Genomic DNA, 21295 nt, shown 5'->3' on the forward strand with positions numbered 1-21295 from the left:
CCATTACTAAAACATAGCCTTACTTATAATCTTATTATCCTCTAAATTGTCCTTATAAATTCATTGAGTGGACAGACTGGTTAATTTGAGCTGTCTCCATTGCCACTGTATTTTCCACTGAATGCATCTGATGAAGTGAGCTGTAGCTCACGAAAGCTTATGCTCAAATAAATTTGTTAGTCTCTAAGGTGCCACAAGTACTCCTTTTCTTTTCACTCAAAGTGAGTCTCTTCTATTGAGATGAGCTTTCATTACTTTGTGGCTAAAATTGAGCAGAATCAGTCTGAGCTGTCTGCTTCCATGGGTGCAGAGAGCTAACTAGAGGAGACAAACACTTGGTTGTCTTGCCTTAGTTTAGGCCACTATTCTTCACTGGGGCTCTAGAGGGCATTGGGAGTACTTTATGCCACAGCCTGTGCTTTGGATGCATGTCTTTCCCGGGTGGTGACGGCCAAATACAGTGAGCATTCACAGCTGGCAGGGATTTTCAAACACCCCAAGATTGATTTAGGGGTTATTTGTTCTGCCCTGAGGATTCTCTTCTGTGGTGCTCTGCAGGTTAACAAGCCTATAGAGATACTCGAAGGGCTAGGAAAGAGGCATAAGCAGTAGTGTTTTCAAAATGCCAATGACACCCAGCTCCCTCTTTCATGCAGTCCCGCCACTGCTGTCAAACATCTCACCTAACATTTGGTAGATTGGGGCGTGGATGAGGGGTGGGTGGCCAATACTCAATCTGGAGAAGAGAGAGGGAACAGCAGAAGGTTGGGGGGGGGGGAACAACAAAGAAGTGGCAAGGATCATATGTCCTTTTAAGGGTCTCAGCCATTAGTTACTGGAGTCTGCAATCTAGGAGTACTATTTGACCTATGGCTGCTGTTGGGTGCAGCTCCCCACCCCTATCGCTGTTCAGCCCAGAGACCATTTCTTTTGGATGTAGACCTGGCTAACATAATCCAAACTTTTATACCCTCAAAACTATGTGACAGTGTAATCTGCACAGGGCTAACCCTTTACTCTAGCCAGAAACTGCAGGCAGTGAAAAATACAGCAGCCCATTTGTAAACTGTCTCTCTCTGGGAGCAAAGCAGCAGTGCCCTGGGACCAGTTACCCATTTGGCTTCTGAGTGAAGCTGAAGGTTTTGGATTTAACCTACACAACTCTACACAACTTGGGGCCTCCCTGCCTGAGACCCCACCTTCTCCATTTCAAGCTGCCACAGAGCAGTCTGCAGTGTTCAAGTTGGAGCCCCAGCCATGTATGAAAGCAGCAGCTGCGAGCAGAGCATTCTCTTTGAGAAGGACATACCAGCGCTACAAGACTTTGCTTACAACAGCACAGGGAGGTGGGGATTTGGGATATCTTAACTGCTCTCCTGCTGGAGAGAACCTATAAATTACATATCTAGGATGACAGGCTAGCTGTAGTATGTTCTCTTCCTGAAGCTAAGTGGTAGATTACAGCAAAGAAAGGGTCAGTACGAATAAAGACATTACCCTGAGCTCTTAAAAGAGCAGTAGCTCCTATACTAGAACGTTTCAGACAGAGGGCCTGGGGAACAGCTTTTCAGCCACGTTGCCTCTTGTAACAAAGAAGAAATCATGCAGCAGTCTCTCCTCTGGTAAGTTCCCCAAACTTCAGTGACACATCTAGTCTCATTTACCATACATTGGTCCTAGCAACCAGCATGTACATTATATACACTGAGCCCTTCTTTCTCAGGTAGTGTGACTAACATTGTATTCAGACTTGTTAATTGGGAAAAAGACAAGTGGGTCAGGTAATATTGGACTAACTTCTGATGATGAAAAGTACAAGCTTTCAAGCTACACAGAGCTGTTCTTCGGGTTTGGGGAAGAAACAGATAAATTCTCTTACATATGGGTAATTCCAGAACCTACAAGAGTTTAAGAATTAGGAAAAGGGGGATCTTTGGGGTTTGGGGAGAGAGACTAGTTTGTACATTCTGACCAGTAATACTGTTTTACCTCCATACTGAAGCACACCCAAAACCAGACTCTACAGTCTCTTTCCTGCAGGAAATGTAGAGAACCTTAGAATATTTAATGGTTATTTTTAGCTTTTTAGAGTATGCTAGAGTAGCCCTTCAACAATAAAAATCCTACAGTATTGTCTGAAATACTAAGCAAAGCTTACATTTAAATATAAACAACGTGGAAGTACTTAACTTCAATTGTTAATGAATACCAGACCCTGTAAGAGCTTTATAGTTGACCATTCAGATGGAATCCAGGGATAGTCAACTGCAACACTTGCCCAGTGCAGAATCATCAAATTCAGTCACCAAAGCCACATGAAGTCATACATGTCAGAGCAAAATTTTAGTCAATTCTTTGATTCAGAGGAGGCCAATGCAGAGGAAACAGACAGCCTAAAATGGAATATTCTGGCCACTGCATCTAAGTCACTACTACAGACTGCAAACTGCTTATTAGGAATAGCAGCAAGTGAAGAATTGAGAGAGGTATTCCTAGAAAATTAGGCAGCACCATTTCCTCATCAAACTACATAGAGTTCTATTTACTGAACTGATTTAAGACAAGCCAGAGTAACCGCAGATGAAAACTCTGCAACTGGGAAAGGACTATTTTAGGCTTTCTATATATTGCCCCAAAGCAAACATTCTTTAAGAACGGAGGAACTTCTCATTATGCACACATACTTATTAACAAAATTACTTAAATAATAATAGTACTAACTTCAACCTTATCAGCACAACATTCCAACAAAAGCAACATCCTGGAAGTTCTAAGGGTTAGTTGCAGGTATACCACCTCTGCCTTTCAGGCCTTTCTATGGGCCTGGGAAAACTCATTCTATAAAGAAACCCCCTTTGATTGGTTCCTTTTTCCTCATTCCCCGGCCTCTCAAAGAAGGGCAATCACAGTTGCTGAACAGGATTGTTTAGGTACACTGCTGCTGGCAGGAATGCAGGTGATCCTGCTCTGATTCCCAAGCCTGTGGTGGGGAGAGAAAAAAAGGCAGTTCCCACAGGTACCAACCACAACCCTTGGCCTGAAGAGTGAAGAGCTAGGTGCAGGAACCAAAACCCACCAATACATACCCTCTGTTTCCCCCTCCCCACCCCCACTGCTGCAGGAGTAAGTGGTAGAAGACTTCTGAAAGTTAAGATGTAGAAAATTAAATGCTGAGGTTTGTTGTATGGGGGCAGCTGAGAATGGAATGCTGAGTTGGGAACAGGATGTAAAAATGTCAGCATTGGGAGGAAAGAGAATTAAGCACTTGGTTAGGAAGGGGAAACCAAAAAATGAATTGAATGAAAAATTAGAAAGGGTTCAGACGAGAGGTACAAGAATTATCTGAGGTCCAGAAAACCTGCCTTATAGCAAGAAACTTTAGATGTGCCATCTATTTAGTTTGTCCAGAAGAAGGTTAAGAGACAATTTGATCATAGTCTAAAAGTACACAGGTAGAAGATTTCTGATACTTTAGGGTTCTTTAATCTAGCAGAGACAATGAAATGCAGTGACTGAAAGCTTAAGCTAGACAAATTCAGAATAAAAATAAAAATAGGATGAATATTTTAATAGTGAGAGTAAGGAACTACTGAAATAACTGACCTATGGACATGGTGGATTCTCTCTCACTTGTAGTCTTTAAACAGAGACTGAGGTCTCTTTTGAAAAGATATGCTCAAGGTCATCCACAAGTTAGTAGGCTTGATACAGAAATCAGTGGGTGACATTTTTTGCTTACAGACTTTTGGCAGATGTGTGGCTGCCAGTAAGCCACATGCATTAGAAGACCATATAGATAGGAGCTGCTAGTCGCAGTCTTGACACTGTCATAGAGAAAGTCTTCCTAGATCGGGGTGGGCAAACTATGGCCCGCAAGCTGTTTTAATCCAACCCTTGAGCTCCTGCTGGAGAGCAGGGTCTGGGGCTTGCCCTGCTCCGGCACTCCAGCCAGGAAGCAGGGTTGTGGGCCGCTCTGCACGGCTCCTGGAAGCAGTGGCATGGCCCCCACGCGTAGGGGCAGCCCCCGCTCCAAGCACTGCCCCCCACAGCTCCCAATGGCCAGGAACTGCACCCCATGGGAGCTGCAGGGGCAGCACCTGAAGACATGGCAGCGTGCAGAGCCGCTTGGCCGCGCAGGAGCTGGAGAGGGGACATGCCGCTGCTTCTGGGAGCTGCTTGAGTAAGCGCCGCCTGGAGCCTGCACCCCTGAGCCATGCCCCCAGACCTCAAGCCCCTGTCCCAGCCCTGATCCCCCTCCTACCCTCTAAACCCCTCCGTCTCAGTCCAGAGCCCCCTCCTGCACCCCAAACCCATCATCCTCACCAAACCCAGAGCCTGCACCCCTAGCCGGAACCCTCACCCCTCCCATGCCCCAATCCCCTGCCCCAGCCTGGAGACACCTCCCGCACCCTAAACTCCTCATTTCTGGCCCCACCCCAGAGCTTACACCCCAAGCCAGAGCCCTCACCCCCTCCCACACCCCAACCCCAATTTTGTGAGCATTCATGGCCCACCAGAATGGCCTATACCCAGATGTGGCCCTCAGACCAAAAAGTTTGCCCACTCCTGTCCTAGATGCTTTCCCAACATATGGTCATGAGCAGTTAAGTGGCTTAGAAACATTACTGTCTGTGGAAAGAGTGTGGCTACCTGTTCATTTTCAATGAGCCTTAGGCTATATCTCCCTACCGGGGTAAGTCAACCTACCCTGCGCAACTCCAGCTACATGAATAATGCACTGCAGGGTGTCGACAGGAGAAACTCTCCCGTCAACTTACTTTATTCTTCTCATAAGGGGTAGAGTACAGTGGTTGACTAGAGAGTGATGAGCTATTGATTTGGCCGGTCTTCACTAGACCTGCTAAATTGACTGCTGGTGGATTGATCTCAGAGCGTCGATCCCAGCTATAGTATAGATGTAGCCTGAGCCACAAGGCTATATAGCTACTGTTTGACTTAAAAGTAGTTTAAAGAAATATAATTCATTTTTAAGGACCTACAGAGTTAACATCTGATCATGAAGACCTCAGACTTGTCATCTTCAGGAAATAATGGAAGTGCTTCCTTCACCTCAGACAAGAGATAACATGTTTAGATCCCAAAAAGATACTTTACATGGTGTATGTAGGCTTGGAAGGATTAGATTTATATTGGTAAAGCAAGTAAATATCAATTTCACACACACAAACACACACAAATATTTCCATCAATAATACTCAAAATTTACAGATGGGCAGAATAAGAAAAATATTGCTTGAGAACTGAAGAGTTTGATTTAAAGATATTTACCAAGGAAGCTGGCAATTTATGTTTTAACAGTTATAAAGCTTTAACTTTTTGAACCGCAATGTTTGTCATTAAGCTATTATTGTCTGACATCCCCATAATTTCCCAAAATATGAAGATACAAAATACAAAAAAAATGCTTAAAATAAGCATTGATCTTAGCTGTCAAAATTCTAAAAATAAAGATTGAATTCTGCAATGCCTAGGTATTTGTAATTGGTCTGTGCAATTCACTCTTGCAGAAGGTTGTCAAGACAAATATTATGACAGTTAAAGAGGATTGGAAAAACTAGTTATTAACATCTGTAACTATGGAAGCTAAGATTGATATGTAATTAATTCTTATATATCAAGGCGTAAACTGAGTACATGTAAAGACTTCTCTTCAGTGGACATGGAGAACAGCCCTTAACATATTTGAAGATTTATCAGGTCCCACCCTCAGTCTTCATGTCCTTCTCCTAGCCTCCTCCCCAAAAATCATTACTAAACAGCCAGCTAGACTTATTGGGTGAGGATTACTTTTATTTCTTCTATTTTATTCTTTCGAGGCTCAGCAATGTGTAGATAAAATCAGTCAATATTCATTTAAATTTTACTAAAACCAAAAATTTTCTTCATAGTTGTATAGTCTTTATGGCTGCTACAAAAGAGGTTAAAAATGAAATCTGCCTAAATACCAAATTCTCTCTCAATACTGGGAACTGCAGTTCAAGTTTGGTATTATTTAAAAAAAACCTCAAACCAAAAAAAAAAAAACACCACACATGTAAACTTATCCCATTATCTAGTTGTGGAGATACTAGTATTTAATTGGTGACAGGTTTCAGTGGTAGCCGTGTTAGTCTGCATCAGAAAAAAAAAAAAGGGGGGGGGAGGAGGATCGTCCTTGTGGCACCTTAGAGACTAATAAAGTTATTTGGGCATAAGCTTTCGTGGGCTAGAACCCACTTAATCAGATGTATGAAGTAAGAGATACAGAAGCAGGTATAAATACATGAAAGGATGCGGGTTGCTTTACCAAGCGTTAGGTCAGTCTAACAAGAAATCAATTAACAGCAGAATACCAAGTGAGGAGAAATAACTTTTGAAGTGGTAAGAGAGTGGCCCATTACAGACAGTTGAGAAGAAGGTGCGAGTAACAGTAGGGAGAAATTGGGGAAATTAGGTCTGAATAAAGACTGGGAATGGTTGGGTCATTACAAAACCTAAACTTAATCAGTTGGTATCTAGTTTGCAAATTAATTCCAGTTCTGCAGCTTCATGTTGGAGTCTGTTTTTGAAGTTTTTTTTTTGTTGAAGAATTGCAACTTTGATGTCTGTTACTGAGTGACCAGAGAGATTGGAGTGTTCTCCTACTGGTTTTTGAATGTTATGATTCCCGATGTCAGATTTGTGTCCATTTATTTATTATTTACCTACAAGTCTTTACAAAAAGAACACAAGGAATTGCTGCTGGAGAGTAACTCTTCCCAGAGCCGGAGGAATCCAAGGTACATACTATCCCAGAAGGAGCAGGTGGTTGCAGTGATGTATTTAACTTTCAAGTAGTAGTTCTGCAACCACTCTCTCCATTTCTTACCACATAGGTAATTGTTTTGTTCCAATGGGATATTCCAATCTAATATGATATTATATGCCCCAAATCCACACACATCACATAGAACTCAGCCATAAATTATGGACTTGATGCAGGAGTGACTGGGTAAAATACTACAGCCTGAGTTATGCAGGAGATCAGACCAGATTATCAGAATAGGTATTATGGCCAGAAAGGACCATTAAGAGAATTTCTGCTCCATTTGAGAACATGCAAATACATTACTGTAAGAGCACTTTTTTTTTTTTTTTTTGCAATTGTTTACAAAAGATAGCAACAGCTATTGAAGTTCACTGCTTGTATCAGGGCAAGCAGCTTCCTTCTCAGATCACACTAGAAACAAAGAACACACACATGTGCATGCATGCTCTCAGTCGATCAGAAAATACCCATTTGGCCCTAGTTCAAGACGACCTGAACCTGTTATTTCTGCCCATGATACAGCCACTCATCCAGCCTCAGCTGAATGTACTCCAATCTCCCTGGGTACAGGATCTCTGCTAAAACAGTGTAGCACTAACTGGACTACCCAAATATTGTAACAATACCTGAAGTCTAAAAATGCCAGATTTTGCCTTGCTCCGAACTCTTCAAATATGAGTCCCTTGCCATTTTTGTTCCCAATTCTCTTATTCTCCACTACCCCAGCCCCCAGTGCTCAGATCCTTTTGCCTCTTTTCTGTGACACAAATAAGACAGGCAATATGAGGCACAGAGCACCATGATGCATACGAGTAAAGTACCTTAGGCCTTAGCTACACTTAAGATTTGCCGCTTTAACTAGGCTAGCCCAGGGTGGACACAGTTATACCAATATAGCTTATTCTAGTTTGGTAAAACAAAATAAGCTATATTGGTATAACTGCGTCTACATTAGGGCTTTTACTGGCATAACTATGTCAACAACAAAAAACACAACTCACAGCTTACTAAAAGTTATGCCAGCAAATTTTTTTAAGTTTAGACCAGACCTACCAGATCATGGAGGGGAAGGGGGGCGCAGGAGGTAGCATTGCTGAGTAGCATAGAAGGAAAACAACGTCAAATTCATAAGTAACTGAAAAGAAAGTAGAACTGGGAGAGAAATAAATTTAAAAAGTGATAAGCAGTTAGACCAGTGGTGCCCAAACTTTTCCTGTTGTGCCTCCCTTACCAGTAATGGAATCTGTCTGCACCCCCTCCATTACAGCAGTTGGTGCAGTAGAGGAGCTTGGGCTGAAGGCAAAGCTGAGGGCAGAACTGGGAATGCCAGAGAAGCTGGGACTAGAGACAGAGCCAGGCCCCACCCTGTCTCCTCCGTGCCCCCTGGGAGGGGAATGTCCCACACTTTGGGGATCATTGAGTTATACTAAACGACAAATAAGCAGGGTTCGCGTGTAACTGATAACATTTTATGCAGTCTTGAAGTGAGAACAACAGACTATAGAAAAAAAACAGTATAAAGTAAAATTTATGACACTTCAAATATCAAAATTAGTCTGGTGAAGCATGGTTTGTGTCATTAGAAACAAACATCAAATAGGACCTATTTAATTTAGTCATTTAAAAAACAAATGCTAGTTATATATTCATAGACAAGAGTTGTAAGTGCACTGAAATCACTCCCACTTGGGCCTATATATTGTTTTCAGTATGTGTTTTGGGTTGAGAAAGCATCCTGTAGTTGGATGAAAGCCACAACCTTAAATACAGTTTATAAAGCTTTACTTTCTTGTATTTTTCTGCAAGTAACCTGCTCTTCATGCTCTAGCTAGACTACATATTTTAATCTGCTCCAGTAATTCAACCATTGGGGAAAATGGTAAGAAATCTTGATTTACCAAGAACAAAAGAATGGCCATACTGGCTCAGACCAATGGTCCATCTAACCCAGTATCCTGTCTGCGGACAGCGACCAATGCCAAGTGCTTCAGAAGGAACAAACAGAACAGGCAATCAAATGATCCATCCCATCATCTACTCCGAGCTTCTGGCAATGGATGACAGTTCTCTTCGACTACAAATGATCAAGAAATAGTTTAGACTTACCACTTATGGCCATTTAAATGGGCTTTTTTCAGCAGCTTCTCTTTTTAAGAGGAGATTATTCACACAGAGATAATTAAGCATCAGTTTCTGCTCTGAAACACAAATGTGTAGTGCACTAACATGTGGTGGTCCAATTAGTATTTTATTTCAGCTGAACTACTATTGAATCTAGTCATCCATAAAGCAATCTGTATACAAATAGGGAAAACTGACTCAGTTAAATCTGGTTAGGTACAGTGGATCTGATACAGGGATGCAATATTTTGATATTACCAGTATGTTTTAAAATATTAATATTTTATCACAATTCAGTTCTTACAATTGCATAAGACTCCAATCCAGATTAAACTTCCAAGTGCAGTTCATCAAGAGAGTGCAAGGAAAAACCTGCTTTAAAAAAGGCAGTTCTACCAAGAACTGGTAAGCTACTTCTGAAAACGTTTCTCATGACAATTTATAAATACACTCAGTCAACTCAAATATTTGAAAACATTTTGGTCTTTGTGTCATAATCTGTCAGACAGTAATGGTCCCAGTCAGGGATACAGTAAAGGAGAAAGCCTAACAACTCATTTTCTAGGTCCTGGATGCTGGCTCTCGTCTAATCCTAAAAAGACAAGAGGTTCTGTTCTTATGGGCAGCTGGGAGGTAGCCTTGTATTCATGAAGGAGGTTACAGTTACAATCTCCTCCTAATGCGTTCGTTTCATCTCCAGTACAGAGACAGCTCTCAGTGTAATGCACACTTACATAGTAAGATATGAATAGCCATCTGCCATAACAACATTTGAATCATTCATCTGCGAAACAGAAGAGAATATGGCTATGAAAGAGAATAAAACAAGGAACCAGCATTCACCTCCTTGGTTTGGGGAGCTGACATTCACATTGAGTGCTCTCCTAGCTAGAATCTGTAGAGTCCACTTGTCCACCAGCACTTGCTCTTATACTAGTCTTGAAGTTTGCCCCTTTTATTAAGTGTTAATGGCCTTCTGACAAGTTGTAGGTTAGGCGTTATGAATTTCAGGTTATCTTTTGTTATTCAACAAAACAAACAATAGATTGCTTCTGATCACACAACATGAATAACTTGAGAAAACTATCCAAGTAAAGACGATGCAAAAAAATAGAGCTGTAAATTCAATTTACAGCTCTGATAGCACTTAGTACTTTACATTTGCAAAACACCATATCCTCACAACATACATGTAGTGTAGGAGTGGGCAAACTTTTTGGCCTCAAGGCCACATCTGGATGGGGAAATTGTATGAGGGCCATGAATGTAGGGCTGGGGCAGGGGGTTGGGGTGTGGGAGGGAGTGCAGGGTGAGGGAGGGGGTCATGGCAGGGGGATCAGGCTCCAGCCCAGCGCCACTTACTTTGAGCGGCTCTGGGGTGGCAGCGGCATGCAGCAGAGCTAAGGCAGGCTCCCTGCCTACCCTGGCCTTGCACCACACCCGGAAGTGGCCAGCACGTCCAGCTGTAGTTCCTAGGGGTGGGATGGGACAGGCAGCTCCGCCGCGCAGCTCCTGCCCTTGCCTGTGGGTACCACCCCCGAAGCTCCCATTGCCCATGGTTCCTGGTTCCCCGTTCCTGGCCCATGGGAGCTGCAGGGCGGGGGGGGGGGGGGGGCGGGGGAGAGAAGAAGAGAGTATCTGCAGGTGAGGGCAGGGCACAGAGCCCTCTTCCCCACCTCCCAAGGCCAAAGGGACATGGTGCCTTAGCCCCACTGCGCCACAGGGCTGGCAATCCCTTGGGCCAGATTCAGCCCGCTGGCTGTAGTTTGCCCTCCCTGATGTAGTGCAAACATTGTTCCCATCTTATACATGGGGAAAAAAAGAAAGAGAAAGTTACTTGCCCAAGATGTTACAAGTCAGTGACACTGATTGAATTAGAACTCAGGATCACCTCACTTCCAACACTACGCACCACCTTTCAGATACAGACAGAAATGGAATGCAATACACTGGGAATACTAGAGAGAGAATTATTATAAAGGCATCTCAAGAGGGATAATGAATTATTGTGGTTCTAAACAACAGCTCTCTGAAGAACTATATGTACAGCTGAGTTATTACAAGGACAGGACAGACTACAGTTAAAGCAGCAAGCATTCCTAGACGGAAAAGATTTCAGAAATCTCAATGTAATGCTTTCCAATAGGAAGAATGTACAAATAATAGTAACTGTAACAAAAACAACAGGGAGTCTGGTGGCAAACTAACAGATTTATTTGGGCATAAGCTTTCGTGGGTAAAAAATCCACTTCCATGTTCACTTTCTCCACAGTAGTCATGATTGTATAGTCCTTTATCAACCCCTCTCAGTCATCTTTCTTCCAAGCTGAACAGACTCTTCATGTGGAAGCTGTTCCATACCCCTAATCATCTACTCTTACTATTTCCAATTCTAATATATCTTTTTTGAGATGGGATGACCAGAACTGCACGTAGTATTCAAGGTGTGGTCATATCATGGGTTTAGATAGTGGCATTATGATATTTTCTGTCTTGTTATTGATCCCTAGCCTAATAGTTCTTAATGTTGTTAAAAAAAACCAAAAACTGACTGTTGCTGCACATTGAACAGATGTTTTCAGAAAGCTATCCATGATGATTCCACGATGTCTTTCTTGAGTGATAAATGAAAACTTAGACTCCATCATTTTGTATGTATAGTTGGGTTTATGTTTCCCAATGTGTATTATTTTGCATTTATTGACACTGAATTTCATCTCCTGTTTTCTTGCCCAGTCACCCAGTTTTGTGAGTTCCCTTTGTAACTCTTCGCAGTCTGCTTTGGACCTAATTATCTTGAGTAATTTTGTATTGTCCACAAACTTTGCAACTTCACTGTTTATTCTTTTTTCCAAATCGTTTATAAATATGTTGAGCAGCACTGGTACCAGTACAGACCCTTGAGATACCCTGCTATTTACTTCTCTCCACTGCAAAAAAATGACCATCTATTCCTAACTTTTCCCCTTTGTCTTTTAACAAGTTACTGATTCATGAGGACCTTCTCTCTTACCCCAGCACTCCTTACTTTGCTGAAGAATCTTTGGTGAGGGACCTCGTCTAAGGCTTCATAAAATTCCAACTTCACCATATCCACTGGATCCCCCTGGTCCACGTTTGTTGACCCCCTCAAAGAACGTTAATAGATTGGTGAAGCACAATTTCCTTTCACAAAAGCCATCTTGACTCCTCCCCGACAAATCCTGTTCCTGGATGTACTGATCATTCTGGTCTATAGTTTAACCCAGTTGGCTCGGTACTGCAGTCAGGCTTACAGGCCTGTGGTTGCCACGATCGCCTACAGACCCCTTTTTAAAAGTGGGCGTTACATTATCTGTCCTCCAGCCCCCTGGTACAGAGGCTGATTCCAGCCACGGGTTACATACCACACTGAGAAAAGGAGGACTTGTGGCACCTTAGAGACCAACAAATTTATTGGAGCACAAGCTTTCGTGAGCTACAGCTCACTTCATCGGATGCATTTGGTGGAAAAACTGTATTTTTGCGAATACAGACTAACACGGCTGCTACTCCGAAACATACCACACTGAGTAGCTCTGCAGCTTCATAGCGGACATAGTCCGGAGCCGGCCAGAGGTGACCAGCCTGGGCTCGGCCCCTGTGGCCAGCGGGGCTGCTAACAGCGCCCAGGCAGAGACTCCCGCCGCACCATGCAGGGCCCAGGCCCGCACGGCCCCGAGAAGGGCAGCTCCGCGCGGGGCTGGGGCGAGTCACCGCGCGGCACTGGAGCCCCCGCCCCTCCTGTCAGGGCAAAGCGGGCTCGGCGGGCGGCAGCAAACCGCCGGCTCCTGCTCTCCGCGCGCCAAGGCCCGCGGAGCAGCCCCCTCGCCACACCGCGATGCTGCCCGGGCCGGCTCCAGCCCGCAGCTCGGCTCCCCCTGCCCAGCCCGCCTACCTGGGGCCCGCACTCACCGCGCGGCTCCCACGATGGCGGCGGCACCGAGCGCGGCCTGAACCCACTGAGCCGCCTTCCCCAGCGCTCCCCACCCCGCCAGGACACGCCCATCACCCCGTGGCACGCCGGGAGGGCGAGTCCTGCCACAGCCAATAAAAAGCCCCGGCTAGGAGCGCGCGGACTACCATTCCCGGCGTGCTAAGCGTCACGGCCGCCCGCGGACGCCCAGCTTGAATGAAAGGCAACGAAACGGCATTCTGCCGTCAGCGCCCTTTAGCCGCAGAGCGTTGTGGGATAGTGGCGGAGCGCGGCGCTGTTGGTTTCCTTTACCTCAAAACTCCGCTCTTGGCGGGACCCGGCCTAGCCCGGCAGCCGCTTGGGGACAGTGCGGGGTCAGCACTGGGTCTGCCGCTCTGCGGGGCGAGGGATCCCCGTGGGGGGCCGGGCCTGGCCGCCCCGCCCCGCTCTCCTTCGGGGTGGGGCTCAGCCGTCAGCGCCGCCGGCTCCAGGGCTGCCGTAAAGGCAGCAGCCGCTGTGGCGGGGCCGGGGCCCTAAGAACAGTCAGTTCCCGGTCCCCTTCCCTTCAGCCCCCTCTGCCTGCACAGCCTGAGCCGCGGCATCATCCTCGCCTTGGAACCCGCTGTGCCCTCACCCTCCTCCGCCAGGTCCCTGCTCTCTCGGCCCCTCCTCCCTGCTCTCTTCTACTGTCTCTTTAGTCTTGGCTTCACACCTTCCCTCATGCTGCCTTTCGTTGGAACACGCTCCCGTTTCGAGTTGGCCAAGCAGCCTCTAATATCTCCTTCAGCTCTCTCCTTAAACCCCATCTTCTTCCAGGGGGAAGTGACATCATCTACCACAGTGGTGCCGGTGACATAGGTTCTGTGCCTCCTAAAATCCATGAACCCAAAGCAACTAGTCCATTAGTTGCCTAAGGGCCACTCCTAAATGGAGGCAAAGACTAGATAGCTATTTTGTCAAGAAAATTCACCCCAGACTGGAGGGGAAGACATAATGGTGCCTAATCTTAGAAGGGCAGAAAAAGAAATGGAAAAATACCAACCAAACAGTTAAACAAAGGAACTTTTGCAAGAATTGAAAGCAATGGAAACTGATTTTCTTACTAAATGCCTGGCTGTTAAGAAAAAGAAGAGAGAGCTGATTTTGATGATAGGATAAGGACTTCTGACGTGGGAGTCATGAGAAAGTGGACACAGCGGTCCATCTGCAGTTGTGAGTGAAGCAAAAGGTAAGAAGAAAGGTGGGAAACAGTGCAGATGAAGAATGTTAGAATCAAACGGAGCCTCAGGAAGTGTGGAAAAGAGAAAACTTGCTTAATTGCTCCAAAATATTCTTAAAGACTTGCTAAATTTAAACTTAGCAAAAGCTGCAGTGGCCCACTGAGCCCTTTTCTTCCCTCCTCCAGTGGGAAGCTGTCCTGAAGACATAATAGTGCAGTGATGCTATTTCAACAGAAAGAGGTAATCATGAAAAAGGTGAGAGAATAAAAATGTCTATACAAGAACATAGTCTGATGTTTCTAGACCTCTTGGCCATGAGTGAGCCAAATGAAGGAATTGGGTAAAGTTATTAAATCAATCTGAAAAATGAACAGATGTGGTTTTCCCCATAAAGCTCACCTAACTTTCAAAACAAGAGTTATATTGAAAAATCTGAAAAAGAAATACTCTCTGGGAATGGCAAGTGAAGAAACAATGAGACTGGAAGAGGCAAGGCAGGCCTCTGGCAAATAATGAAGCCCCAAAGGAGAAGAATCCTAAAGCGGGGCAGGGGAAGTATGAACCAACACAACTCCAATGGAAGCATGTGCACAATTCAGTAAAGTGGCACACAGCCACTAATGACACATAACAGAGAAGGTTTATAAGAAGGATTTATAATTATCTGGAAATGAAGAATGCAGAAACAAGTATTTAGAGCTGTGAGGTTCAGGGTTTTGAGAAATAATCCAGCCACTGTCTTGGACAGTTAGGCACCTCATGCAAGGAGTAGTCAGAGCTCTCCCAACCTCCAGGCAGCATAAGGGCCATGGTTTAAGCCCTGAAGATTCCCAGCTCTCCACAGGTCATCCCAGGAGGCTTCTACCTGACTCTTGTTGCAGTGGCAGCAACTGGGATGAGACTTTTTCTTTTCTTTCGGGCTCATGAGTTCTGCCTCCCAAAGCAGTTGGCTGGACAGAGGCAGGACTGCGGTTGAAAGCTGAGGAAACTAGGGTGCTGCTGGAGCGGGAGAGACGAAAGGAATGGAGCCACGGTGTGGTACTGAATGCAGCAGGCACGTTCCCTCAGTAAATTCCCTGGCTTATTAATGGGGGTCTTTCCCCCTGAAAACATAATTGCATCCCTTGACAATCCCTTGGCATCTCGCAGCTTAGAGCTGGTGACTGCAGGTGCCATCCTTGGGCTGGGAGCCTGGATGAGCAGTGACCAGGGCAGCCAATTTCCTGTTTCTCTCCCTCTCGCTGGGCCACAGGCCCATTCTTTGGATGAAAGGGGGCTCTGTGCTCTCTCCCTGGGCTTTCCCCACTGATCTGCCAATCACTAGTTTTTAGGTGGAGAGTCCATCAACCTGGTCAACCTTGGTCAACCTGTGGAACTTGTCTTCAGGACACGTTGTGAAGACCAAAACTATAATGGGGTTAAAATAAATTAGATAAGTTTACAGAGGATAGATCTATCAATGGCTGTTAGCCAAGATGGTCAGGGGCACAACCCCGTGCTCTGGGTGTCCCTAAACCTCTGACTGCTAGATGCTGGGACTGGATGATAGGTGATATATCACTCAATGATTGCCTGTTCTGTTCTTTCCCTCTGTAGCACCTGGCATTGGCCACTCTTTGAATACAGAATCCTAGGCTAGATGGACTATTGATCTGATCCAGTATGGCCATTCTTATGTTCCCCCTCCAGCTCTCCTGCCACATTGAGCTTTCTGGCTGCCCAACTGAGCTGTGTTCTGTGCCTTGCACCTACTGCTGCAAGGAAGGAAGGAAGCACAACTATCAGCAGAAAGTAAAGATAATCCTTTCTCCACCAGCTCTGACTGCAGGGGGCTGTATATCATGGGTAGGGCTCCCTCTCCCTAGGGCTGACTGGTCAGAAGCCACAGCTGCCTTCCACTCCATGGAGGGCAGTGCTTTTAGGGGAAAAGAAGAACCGGTCAGCTATTGAGAGGAGTGGACCTCCAGGAGCTGTTTTGTGTGAAGATTTTGTGAGGAGGGGCAGAGTACTGATTGTGTGCGGGGCTGAATGCTGGGTGGCTTGTGGAGGGAGGAGAGAGTTGCATTGTGGGGATGTTTTGCTTCTGGGAAAATTGTTCAGACATTGTTTCCTAAATGGTTTCCAGGCACAGGCAGATCTCGTTGCCTTTCAATTTCCAGTCCAATCTGTGGGCTTGGAGTTGCTGCTGCAGCTGGCTGAGCTGGGCTCCAGCCCTTTGATGTGAAGGCTAACGGGCAGCAGCAGCTGCTGCTGCTTCCTGGTTCTGTATTAGCAGTGGTAGTAGCAGAGGTATTCCACAAAGTGAGATCCAGATGGGAGCCCCATTGTGCTGGGTGCTGTATAAACACACTCAAGAGACAATGACTACCCTGGCGAGTTTACATAAGAATATAAGAATGGCCCTACTGGGTTAGACAACTGGTCCATTTAGCCCAGTATCCTGTATTCCAACAGTGGCTGGTGCCAGTTGCTTCAAAAGGAATGAACAAAACAGTACAGAGTGGTAGCTGTGTTAGTCTGTATCAGCAAAAACAACAAGGAGTCCTTGTGGCATCTTAGAAACTAACAAATTTATTTGGGCATAAGCTTTCCTGGGCTAGAACCCACTTCATCAGATGCATGGAGTGGAAAATACAATAGCAGGTATATTTATACATAGTACATGAAAAAATGGGTGTTGCCTTACGAGGTGGGGGGTCAGTCTAACGAGACAATTTAATTATCAGTAGAATACCAAGGGAGGAAAAATCACTTTTGTAGTGGTAATGAGGGTGGCCCATTTCAAACAGTTGGGAAGAAGGTGTGAGTAACAGTAGGGGAACATTAGTATGGTAAAATTAGGTTTTGTAATGACTCATCCACTCCCAGGCTTTATTCAGGCCTAACTTGATGGTGTCCAGTTTGCAAATTAATTCCAGTTCTGCAGTTTCACGTTGGGAGTCTGTTTTTGAAATATTTTTGTTGAATAATTGCCATTTTTAAGTCTGTTTATAGAGTGCTCAGGGAGGCTGAAGTGTTCTCCTACTAGTTTTTGAATGTTGTAATTCGTGATGTCAGATTTGGGTCTATTTATTCTTTTGCGTAAAGACTGTCCAGTTTGGCCAATCCCCTGTAGTTCAGTCAGAGCTTTAGGAACATCCATAGCATGGTGTTGTGTCCCTGACCATCTTGGCTGATAGCCATTGGTGGACCTATCCTACATTAACTTATCTAATTCTTATCTAATTTTTTGAATTTGTTATATTTTGTGTGTTCACAACATCCCCTTGCAACAAGTTTCACAAGTTGACTGTGCATTGTGTGAAAAAATACTTCCTTATGTTTGTTTTAAACCTGCTGCCTATTCATTTCATTGGATGACCCCTGGTTCTTGTGTTATGAGAAAAGGTAAATAACACTTCTGTATTCACTTTCTCCACACCAGTCATGATTGTATAGTCCTTTATCATATCCCCCCTCAGTCATCTCTCTTCCAAACTGAGGTCATGTGGAAGCTGTTCCATTCCCCTAATCATTTTTCTTGTCCTTTCTATTTTCAATTCTAATGTATCTTTTTTAAGATGAGGTGACCAGAACTGCATGCAGTATTCAAGGTGTGGGCATATCATGGGTTTAGATAGTGGCATTATGATATTTTCTGTCTTGTTATTGATCCCTAGCCTAATAGTTCTTAATGTTAGGGGGTTTGTTTGTTTGTTTGTTTGTTTGGGGGTTTTTTTGGTTTTTTTGACTGCTGCTGCACATTGAGCAGATGTTTTCAGAAAACTATCCACGATGATTCCGGAATAGCTTTTATCACTCAAGAAAGACAACTTAGACTCCATCATTTTGTATGTATAGTTGGGTTTATGTTTCCCAATGTGCATTACTTTGCATTTATCAACACTGAATTTCATCTCCTGTTTTCTTGCCCAGTCACCCAGTTTTGTGAGTTCCCTTTGCAACTCTTCGCAGTCTGCTTTGGATTTAACTCTCTTGTCAGCTCTCAATTGTGCAGAATTCTCATGAGTCAAGGCCATCTCCATTGTGAAAACTTCTGTATCTCTTTGATGCAGCAAAATCCAGAGAAATCTCCCCTGCAGGAGAGCCTCAATGGTGAGACTTTGAATGAATGCAAGTTAGTCTGGTGTATGTAGCCGGGATGGAAGTGTGGTGGGGGCAGGGGAAAGCCAAGGCAATGGAGATCACAGCCTGGATGCTAGCTAGGCAGGGTCACCATAGAACTCACCTTGCTAGGGCCTTGTTGGAAAGGAGGATTGTGCTTACTCCATGGCTGAGCTCTGAAAAGCCAGCTGAGCAAGCCCTTGAGACGAGGCTGAGCCCACTGCAGATCTGAGGGCAGCTTTCATGCCTGAGCTCTGAAAAGCCAGCTGAGCGAGCCCTTGAGAGCAGGCTGAGCCCACTGCAGCTGGTCATGCAGGCTTCTGAGGCTGCTCTGACAAAGGGCCCAAAGCAGAATTTTCCGCAAAATGCTAACATTTTCCCTGTAGAGGATTTGGAAGGAAGGCTCTCAAGGACAGCAGAGGAGTGGAGGCACTCGCTGGCCAAAAGTAGTGCACTGGGACTGATGGTGCAGAACAACACAGTGGTCAGCAGAGGGAGTCTGGAGCCAAGGGGAAACAGAATTTGATAGCAGAGCTGCCTCCAAAGCTAAACAGATGGAATTACCCTGCAGTGCAGGACATGGCAGCAGCTACCCAGCCTCTGGGAAGGCCTGGAGCCATCTTCTCTCCCTACTTATGCAGCAGTTGAGTGGCCTGTGGGAGTCTAATTCTTCCTCCTCTGCCCAGGGTAGAATGGGTCACACATGTCCAACAATGCCACTTCCAGCTCCACTATCCCAGACCCATGCTGCTCCATAACATTGATTCCAAAAGGGTGGAAGGAAAGAACCTCCTCAGAAGCCCCCATTTGTTTGTGCATCTCATTGCATGTGTCGGAGCAGCTTAGCCTTCAGCAAACACTCCTCCGGCTCCTGCAGAAACATGGGAACCATCCCTGTTCTGTGCAGAGGCAGTTGGGAGAACTTGGTGGGGCAGGGAAGACCAACGAGGTTGGTTTGGGGACTTGCCCCAGTGCATGTGTTGCGGCCATGGAGGAAGCTCTCTAGGTGTGGCCCCAGGCCATACCTACCTGTAGAGCAGGATGTAGAGCTGGACGGCACCCCAGCACACAAGGCAGTGCAAGGAAGACTTGCTAGTAACCTTTTAAGAGGAACGAGATCCCAGAAAACAAACAATAGGTAATGCAGACAACCCAGAAATAGCCCCATCACAGCCCTTCTCAGGATGACACTAGCCCTGATGCCCCCCTCCCTCACTGGTCACAGTCTGGTGTCCTGTGCCTGCTATAACATTAGCTCTCATGGGAGTCTCCTGCATCTGCACAACAACCCTACTTGGTCCCATGGATTCTGCTAGGGTTCCAGTACCCAGTCCTATCAGGAGTTTTTGTCACTGAGCTGAGGCAGGTGCTCTTGAAGGAGGAATCAGAGGTTTAGAAACTGCACGGGGGTCGGGGGCTGGAAGAGAAACTGGGTGCAAACCTGGAATGGAAGGATTTCCAGCAGAGGGAATTGGAGAAACCCACTGAAAACTAGTTTGGGAACAGCTCTGAGAAATATCCTGCAGGGAACAATACTGTAGTGCTTGGGAGGTTGCTGGTTAGCGGTATGTTGTAATCTCTTTCTTCCCCGGCCTAATCCCTGCATAGGGCAATACTTGTTTTTAAAACCAAAATGGGGTTAAGCAAGGTTTGAGAACAAGCTCCCAAGAGCTTTATTTAGACTAAATAAAAAGCAGGGATCAGCATTGAAGGGATGACATTTGTGCACTGGAACTGTAAATGTGATGGATTAAAGCAGTACTTTCTCCTGGCTGTGGGTCTGGTTGGTAATTTACCCCTTTGCTTTCTAGCCCTTATGGGTGAATTCACAGATGCAGGCTCCTAGGTGCTTATTCACTTCCCTTGCTCACAGCAGACTGATTGTAGCTACTATGCTTGAGACTCCTCAAAACTGAGGAATTGTTCTTTCAATATGCATCACCTTGCACTTGTCTTCAGGGAGCGGTCTGGGCAATTGCTCTTTAATAAATGCTTCCCTAAGAGATGTCTGATTGAACTGGGTGTTCCTCCACACCTGTCAGCTTTTCCCCCCGCCCTTAGTGTAAAAACTTCTCTACAACCTTTTTAGTTTTACAGGCTAGCAATCTGGTTCTGTTTTGTTTTAGGTGGAGCCCATCCTTCTGTGTATGCTCCTCCTTTCCCAAGATTCTCCAGTTCCTAATTAACCTAAATCCCACCCTCCCAATATCATTGTCTCATCAACAGTGAGACTCCACAGTTCTGCCTAAGTGTACAAGAAACTGGAAGCATTTCAGAGACTACTGCCATGGAGGTCCAAGACTTTAATTCCTTTCCTAACAGCCTAAATTTGGCCTCCAGGACCTCTCTCATTGCTACCATAAGTGTAGATGCACAAGAGGTACCTGGGCTTATGCCAGCATTACTTGCCTCTTTTATTTTCAAAAGGAAAACTGCTACCAGCACTGAACATAGCACAGGAATATAGCGAGCCAAGCTTAAGATGCTGTTTTACAGAGCTACTGCATTACCCTCGCCCACTTACCTTCATTTTGGAGAAGTTATAGGGAAAGTAAATGTAATAAGGCAAAATCTAAAAGCAACAGCCAGTTTTGCATCTTTTTCACTGTTCTTTACAAATGATTCCAGGGGACTAATTTAGGAATTTGTGGATACCACTGCCAAAAAAAATCCTCTACAAAAATTAAGCATTGGGTTTTAATTGCAGATTTGAAGAGCCCAAAGGGTAATGTGCTAGAAAGTGAAAATAATTTCTCTTAGTACAGTGGCATTTGCAAGACTCTTCCCATGCTCCCTGAACTGAAAACCAGTCCCCAAGAAAACAGGAGCACTCCTATCCCCAATTTCAATATGACAGGCAGTGCTGTGTGATTAACCACCTCAGCCCTGTCACAGAATCCAGCTGAATAAGAGAGGCAGCTATTGGGCACGTTAGGAAGTGGCACTGAAGCCCTGGTTGAACTCTCAGCAGAAGGGTAAGTGCAACCAAAGGGCATGAAAGCAGGTGTGCATTCAGGGGAAACCTAATCTGAACTGGAAAACAGGGGCTCTATGTATTTGCAACAGGGGGAATCAATAATAAAAGGTCCTCCAAGCAGTAGAAGTATT

General features: G+C 45.2%; 1 protein-coding gene across 7 annotated transcripts in view; it reads right to left on the reverse strand.

The window, feature by feature from the left end:
- The window catches only part of NUTF2 (nuclear transport factor 2), a 51099-nt gene extending 37470 nt beyond the window's left edge, over positions 1-13629 (reverse strand). For 3 of the 7 annotated variants that reach the window (XM_043495164.1, XM_043495165.1, XM_038368741.2), the window contains exon 1: positions 12863-13001. In XM_043495164.1, coding sequence (XP_043351099.1) covers positions 12863-12956 — 94 coding nt within the window. In that variant the 5' untranslated portion in view covers positions 12957-13001. Of the gene's footprint in view, positions 1-10770; positions 10851-12845; positions 13002-13497 lie in introns of those variants that run through there. The other 4 variants (XM_043495167.1, XM_038368742.2, XM_043495163.1 and 1 more) reach the window with 4 other exon arrangements.
- Positions 13630-21295: the final 7666 nt, after the last annotated feature.

The sequence above is a fragment of the Dermochelys coriacea genome, chromosome 12 (genome assembly GCF_009764565.3).
Source record: "Dermochelys coriacea isolate rDerCor1 chromosome 12, rDerCor1.pri.v4, whole genome shotgun sequence".
Taxonomy (NCBI): domain Eukaryota; kingdom Metazoa; phylum Chordata; order Testudines; family Dermochelyidae; genus Dermochelys; species Dermochelys coriacea.